The sequence below is a fragment of the Oncorhynchus mykiss genome, chromosome 10, assembly GCF_013265735.2.
Source record: "Oncorhynchus mykiss isolate Arlee chromosome 10, USDA_OmykA_1.1, whole genome shotgun sequence".
Lineage (NCBI taxonomy): Eukaryota > Metazoa > Chordata > Actinopteri > Salmoniformes > Salmonidae > Oncorhynchus > Oncorhynchus mykiss.
Window position 1 is genome coordinate 7,795,176 of NC_048574.1, and position 7,500 is coordinate 7,802,675.

Sequence of the window (7,500 nt, forward strand, 5' to 3'; positions counted from 1 at the left end):
TGTGTTTCTTTGGGTAATTACACACGATGACGGAGTGAGGTGAGATCAGGGAAGGATGAAGAGGAGGGACAGGAACATAAGAGTGGAGTGCATTATATATTTAATGGGAGAGAGGCAATGTACAGATGGGGGTTTAAAGGGGAAGGGCATATAGTTCTTAAAGGGGAGGAGGTGGCTCAGACGCCTGTGTGGAGCTAAGCTGGGCTGTGCTGACTGGAGAAGAGGGTTCATCTTCATCCAGGTCTTCTAGCTCTCCCTCCCTACTGCCCTCTCCACTGCTGCCCTTCCTGAGAGAGAGAGAGAGAGAGGAGAGAGAGAGAGAGAGAGAGAGAGAGAGAGAGAGAGAGAGAGAGAGAGGTGGAGAGAGAAAGAGAGCGAGGCAGTGAGAGGAAGAGAGAGAGAGAGCGAGAGAGAGGGAAAGAAGGAGAAAGAAAGAGAGCGAGAGAAAGAGAGAGAGAGAGAGAGAAATTAGTCAAAGTCTACAGTCAAGTCTCTTATCATACACGTGGAGAGAAACGGCAGCCACCTAATGTCGTCACAATGAGGAAGCGAAGAAACACCACAAAGAATGACAACATACAGCAACGGTGACAACAACACGTGATGTGTAACTTAGGGAGATGAGAGATGGAGACCAATGAGTGACAGTTTATGAAGGAACCCCAATGGGTGAGGGGTGGTTCCAAGTGTTGGACCAGTGACCACACAAATTTACCTTAGAGAGGGGTGGAGTTTTAAAGAGTGGCGGAACGGCCACACGTCCCTGCAGCAGAAAAAGCAGGGGAGAAAATGGACACAGGGTCAGAGGTCGGAGACTGAGGTCAGAGGGTGATGGAGCAGCCATTGAGCCTCCTTCTCCCACTCCACTCATCCCAGAGTCAGTTGACCCTAGACACTTGTCAGGTCAGCTTCATTGTTCTTCCCTAACGGTTAGGGATTGTGAAGGGCAAGCTGTTAATCCTAGATCTGTGCCTGGAAGAGTCCATTTTGTTGTCCAGTGCCAGGTCAATAAATCAATCAAATGTATTTTATAAAGACCTTTTTTACATCAGCAGTGGTCACAAGGTGCTTTACAGAAACCCAGCCGAAAACCCCCCAAAATGTATTTAACCTTTATTTAACTAGGCAAGTCAGTTAAGAACAAATTCTTCTTTACAATGACGGCTTCCCCCAGCCAAACCCGGACGACGCTGGGCCAATTGTGTGCTGCCCTGTGGGATCCCCAATCACGGCCACGGTCGATGTGATACAGCCTGGATTCGTGCCAGGTGCTGCAGTACCGCCTCTTTATTTTACCTTTATTTAACCAGGCAAGTCAGTTAAGAACAAATTCTTATTTTCAATGACGGCCTGGGAACAGTGGGTTAACTGCCTGTTCAGGGGCAGAACGACAGATTTGTACCTTGTCAGCTCGGGGGTTTGAACTCACAACCTTCCGGTTACTAGTCCAACGCTCTAACCACTAGGCTACCCTGCCGCCCCTTGCACTGAGATGTGTCTTAGACCAGTGCACCACTCGGGTTCTCACAAACCTTTCCCAACGATGCAGAGTAAAAATATATCCCCAACATAGTAACCAACAGTAACAGTACATGAAGGCAGGGTCATGTGACTAGACATCAGGATAGATAATAATAAGGTATTTGAGGTAGATATGTACATGAAGGCAGGGTAAAGTGACTAGACATCAGGATAGATTATAATAAGGTATTTGAGGTAGATATGTACATGAAGGCAGGGTAAAGTGACTAGGCATCAGGATAGATAATAATAAGGTATTTGAGGTAGATATGTACATGAAGGCAGGGTAAAGTGACTAGGCATCAGGATATATAATAATAAGGTATTTGAGGTAGATATGTACATGAAGGCAGGGTAAAGTGACTAGACATCAGGATAGATAATAATAAGGTATTTGAGGTAGATATGTACATGAAGGCAGGGTAAAGTGACTAGACATCAGGATAGATAATAATAAGGTATTTGAGGTAGATATGTACATGAAGGCAGGGTAAAGTGACTAGACATCAGGATAGATAATAATAAGGTATTTGAGGTAGATATGTACATGAAGGCAGGGTAAAGTGACTAGACATCAGGATAGATAATAATAAGGTATTTGAGGTAGATATGTACATGAAGGCAGGGTAAAGTGACTAGACATCAGGATGCACTGGCTGTTCAGATGTGTAGGAGGAGACTCGGCATAGTTAAATATCAGTGCTTGTGTGAATATGTTGTCGTCTGATGCAACTGTATTGACCCAATGGACGAATAAACTTGATTTAAGCTTCCATAGTGTTCGTCGAGTTGTTACTCTGAAAATTAGAAACACCATCAACATTTTGATTTTCTGTTCATACGTCTCGGGCACATTTCCACAGTAGATCTGATGTGGTAAACGAGGAAAAACTTGATTGTTAATTGTCAAATAGATAAAACACCTTTTAGTCTGCTCACAAAGTAGAACTAAATCACCATTAGTCTGCTCATAAAGCAGAACTAAATCGCCTCTTAATCTGCTCATAAAGCAGAACTAAATCACCCTTAGTCTGCTCATAAAGTAGAACTAAATCACCCTTAGTCTGCTCATAAAGTAGAACTAAATCAACCTTAGTCTGCTCATAAAGTAGAACTAAATCACCATTAGTCTGCTCATAAAGTAGAACTAAATGACCCTTAGTCTGCTCATAAAGTAGAACTAAATCAACCTTAGTCTGCTCATAAAGTAGGACTAAATCACCTTCAGTCTGCTCATAAAGTAGAACTAAATCAACCTTAGTCTGCTCATGAAGTAGAACTAAATCACCCTTAGTCTGCTCATAAAGCAGAACTAAATTGCCCCTAGTCTGCTCATAAAGTAGAACTAAATCACCCTTAGTCTGCTCATAAAGCAGAACTAAATCTCCCCTTAGTCTGCACATAAAGTAGGACTAAATCACCTTCAGTCTGCTCATAAAGTAGAACTAAATCACCCCTTAGTCTGTTCATAAAGTAGAACTAAATCACCCCTTAATCTGCTCATGAAGTAGAACTAAATCACCCCTTAATCTGCTCATAAAGTAGGACTAAATCGCCCCTAGTCTGCTCATAAAGTAGAACTAAATCACCTTCAGTCTGCTCATAAAGTAGAACTAAATCAACCGTAGTCTGCTCATGAAGTAGAACTAAATCCCCCTTAGTCTGCTCATAAAGCAGAACTAAATCGCCCCTTAGTCTGCTCATAAAGTAGAACTAAATCACCCTTAGTCTGCTCATGAAGTAGGATTAAATTGTTGTAATGTGTAATATTGTGTAATAATGGAGCTGTGAGTCAGGAAGCAGGAAGCAGGTGAAACATTTAATAAAACAACAAAACCAGGAACGAGACAATTTCATGCGGCTTCACGCCGGTACACAAGAGTACTACCAACTGGTGAGTGAACATAATAGAGGGACATATAAAGGGGAGGAAATGATGAAGGTAATAAAGTCCAGGTGTGAATCATAATGATTAGCAGGTGTGCGTATTGATGAGGGCCAGGTGTGCGTAATGATGAGTGCCAGGTGTGCGTAATGATGAGTGCCAGGTGAGCGTAATGATGAGTGCCAGGTGAGCGTAATGATGAGTGCCAGGTGTGCGTAATGATGAGTGCCAGGTGAGTGTAATGATGAGGACCAGGTGAGCGTAATGATGAGTGCCAGGTGAGTGTAATGATGAGGACCAGGTGAGCGTAATGATGAGTGCCAGGTGAGCGTAATGATGAGTGCCTGGTGTGCGTAATGATGAGTGCCAGGTGTGCGTAATGATGAGTGCCAGGTGAGTGTAATGATGAGGACCAGGTGAGCGTAATGATGAGTGCCAGGTGAGCGTAATGATGAGTACCAGGTGTGCGTAATGATGAGTGCCAGGTGTGCGTAATGATGAATCCCAGGACCGGTGGTAAGTAGTTGGAGGGGAGGAGCAGGAGAAGACACGATGACAATACCAACCAGAGTACAAAGTAGTCTTGAAAAATGTTGGCCGCGATCAAGACTAAAAGATGACCTCCTCATCCGCTTTAGGGAGCGATAAATCGCTGGCCAATGATGGTTGCAATTGAGTTCTGATATGTGGGTGATTTTAGAGCGTATTGGTGGTTTAACGAGAGATCACGTGCCGATAATCTGGTGTGACTTTCAATGGTTGCAATTTGCCCAATGTATTCCAAAGGTTTACAATTCAAAATTCAAAAAGGCACTCACACATTTGAGCTGTCTTTGTTGCAGGTGCACGGTAACAAAAATAAATTACAAAAAACTCTGAGGAAGGCCTTGAGGCCAATACATGAAGCTTAATAAAGAGCAGTGATACTATCAAGAGCAGTGATACTATCAAGAGCAGTGATACTATCAAGAGCAGTGATACTATCAAGAGCAGTGATACTATCAAGAGCAGTGATGCTATCAAGAGCAGTGATGCTATCAAGAGCAGTGATACTATCAAGAGCAGTGATGCTATCAAGAGCAGTGATACTATGAAGAGCAGTGATACTATCAAGAGCAGCGATACTATCAAGAGCAGTGATGCTATCAAGAGCAGCGATACTATCAAGAGCAGCGATACTATCAAGAGCAGTGATACTATCAAGAGCAGCGATACTATCAAGAGCAGTGATACTATCAAGAGCAGTGATACTATGAAGAGCAGTGATGCTATCAAGAGCAGTGATACTATCAAGAGCAGCGATACTATCAAGAGCAGTGATGCTATCAAGAGCAGTGATGCTATCAAGAGCAGTGATACTATCAAGAGCAGCGATACTATCAAGAGCAGCGTGCAGTTTTCTTATTTATTCTCTAAGGTTCACTGTTCCAAAGGGATAGTAAATATATACAAAATAACAAAAAACATCACAGGTCCATACTTGCAAACTCTTGATTAAACTGGAGCTAGCAGCTAGCAGTGTGAAGCCACAGAGTTAAAACTTCAGTATAGAGCACACAGGTCAGGGGCATCTGAGGTTAAACTGTGGTAGTTCCACATCATTGTCTGTCGCTTATTCACTGACAGAGAGGGAATTAGATGGAAAACAGAGAGAAAGACAGAGAATTAGATGGAAAACAGAGAGAAAGAGAGAATTAGATGGAACACAGAGAGAAAGACAGAGAATTAGATGGAAAATAGAGAGAAAGACAGAGAATTAGATGGAAAACAGAGAGAAAGACACAGATAGAAACGTACTGTAAGATATTGTCCCTGGATTGTGATACTATGGCAACGCAATTGGCAGCTCCAGGTGACTGGTTTTCCTGCTCTCAGAGGGGGACGGTGTGTGTGTGTTTGTGTGTGTCTGGGTTTGTTAATCTATCCGTGTGGGGACCTAAAATCCCCAAAAGGCCCCACAAGGATAGTAAAACAAGGAAAATGATCCCACATGGGGAGGGAGTTAGGAGTTAGGTTTAGGAGTTAGGTTTAGGAGTTAGGTTTAGGGTTAGGAGTTAGGTTTAGGATTTAGGAGTTAGGTTTAGGGTTAGGAGTTAGGTTTAGGAGTTAGGTTTAGGAGTTAGGTTTAGGAGTTAGGTTTAGGGTTAGGAGTTAGGTTTAGGGTTAGGAGTTAGGTTTAGGAGTTAGGTTTAGGGTTAGGAGTTAGGTTTAGGGTTAGGAGTTAGGTTTAGGAGTTAGGTTTAGGAGTTAGGTTTAGGGTTAGGAGTTAGGTTTAGGAGTTAGGTTTAGGGTTAGGAGTTAGGTTTAGGAGTTAGGTTTAGGAGTTAGGTTTAGGGTTAGGAGTTAGGTTTAGGATTTAGGAGTTAGGTTTAGGGTTAGGAGTTAGGTTTAGGGTTAGGAGTTAGGTTTAGGGTCAGGAGTTAGGTTTAGGGTTAGGAGTTAGGTTTAGGGTTAGGAGTTAGGTTTAGGGTTAGGGTTAGGTTTAGGAGTTAGGTTTAGGGTTAAGAGTTAGGTTTAGGAGTTAGGTTTAGGGTTAGGAGTTAGGTTTAGGGTTAGGAGTTAGGTTTAGTGTTAGGAGTTAGGTTTAGGAGTTAGGTTTATGGTTAGGAGTTAGGTTTAGGAGTTAGGTTTAGGGTTAGGAGTTAGGTTTAGGGTTAGGAGTTAGGTTTAGGGTTAGGAGTTAGGTTTAGGAGTTAGGTTTAGGGTTAGGAGTTAGGTTTAGGAGTTAGGTTTAGGAGTTAGGTTTAGGAGTTAGGTTTAGGGTCAGGAGTTAGGTTTAGGAGTTAGGAGTTAGGTTTAGGAGTTAGGTTTAGGAGTTAGGTTTAGGGTCAGGAGTTAGGTTTAGGAGTTAGGTTTAGGGTTAGGAGTTAGGTTTAGGAGTTAGGTTTAGGAGTTAGGTTTAGGTTTAGGGTTAGGAGTTAGGTTTAGGAGTTAGGTTTAGGGTCAGGAGTTAGGTTTAGGGTTAGGAGTTAGGTTTAGGAGTTAAGTTTAGGGTCAGGAGTTAGGTTTAGGGTTAGGAGTTAGGTTTAGGAGTTAAGTTTAGGAGTTAGGAGTTAGGTTTAGGGTTAGGAGTTAGGTTTAGGAGTTAGGTTTAGGGTTAGGAGTTAGGTTTAGGATTTAGGAGTTAGGTTTAGGAGTTAGGTTTAGGAGTTAGGTTTAGGAGTTAGGAGTTAGGATTAGGAGTTAGGTTTGGGATTTAGGAGTTAGGAGTTAGGTTTAGGATTTAGGAGTTAGGAGTTAGGGTTAGGGTTAGGAGTTAGGGTTAGGGTTAGGAGTTAGGAGTTAGGTTTAGGATTTAGGAGTTAGGAGTTAGGTTTAGGAGTTAGGTTTAGGAGTTAGGTTTAGGAGTTAGGGGTTAGGAGTTAGGAGTTAGGGTTAGGAGTTAGGAGTTAGGAGTTAGGGAAAATTGGGGGTTATATGGTTATATGGTGTGTGGAAGAAGTTGTTGGTGTGTGACTGATAGCGTGTCAGTCTGGTGTTAGAGCTGTAGTACTGCAGAACAGAACTCACATTTACAGGTTGTTGGTGTGTGACTGATAGCGTGTCAGTCTGGTGTTAGAGCTGTAGTACTGCAGAACAGAACTCACATTTACAGGTTGTTGGTGTGTGACTGATAGCGTGTCAGTCTGGTGTTAGAGCTGTAGTACCGCAGAACAGAACTCACATTAACAGGTTGTTGGTGTGTGACTGGTAGCATGTCAGTCTGGTGTTAGAGCTGCAGTACTGCAGAACAGAACTCACATTAACAGGTTGTTGGTGTGTGACTGATAGCGTGTCAGTCTGGTGTTAGAGCTGTAGTACTGCAGAACAGAACTCACATTAACAGGTTGTTGGTGTGTGACTGATAGCGTGTCAGTCTGGTGTTAGAGCTGTAGTACTGCAGAACAGAACTCACATTAACAGGTTGCCAGGTGCAGACATGGACCTCTCCTCTCTACTTCTGGGACACTCAAAGGGGTTACCGAACGACCTCTTCCTCAGCATGGCCTTCACCAGGATCTGAATACACACACACACGATTAGAGGATGCACACTCACTCACCTAAAACACACACACACACACAATCAGATGATGCACACTCACTCATCTAAAA

The 7,500-nt window shown here is 42.9% G+C and overlaps 1 protein-coding gene across 2 annotated transcripts in view; it reads right to left on the minus strand.

Moving 5' to 3' along the window:
• The window catches only part of LOC118966703 (calcium/calmodulin-dependent protein kinase kinase 1-like), a 99,554-nt gene that overhangs the window by 1,574 nt on the left and 90,480 nt on the right, over positions 1–7,500 (minus strand). Inside the window, exons 14-16 of one of the 2 annotated variants that reach the window (XM_036989610.1) lie at positions 7,302–7,405; positions 716–763; positions 1–287 (exon numbers count right to left, since the gene is read on the minus strand). The exon at positions 1–287 is cut by the window's left edge and continues 1,574 nt beyond it. In XM_036989610.1, the coding sequence (XP_036845505.1) occupies positions 158–287; positions 716–763; positions 7,302–7,405 (282 nt within the window). In that variant the 3' untranslated portion in view covers positions 1–157. The remainder of the gene's footprint in view (positions 288–715; positions 764–7,301; positions 7,406–7,500) is intronic. The other variant, XM_036989611.1, reaches the window with a different exon arrangement.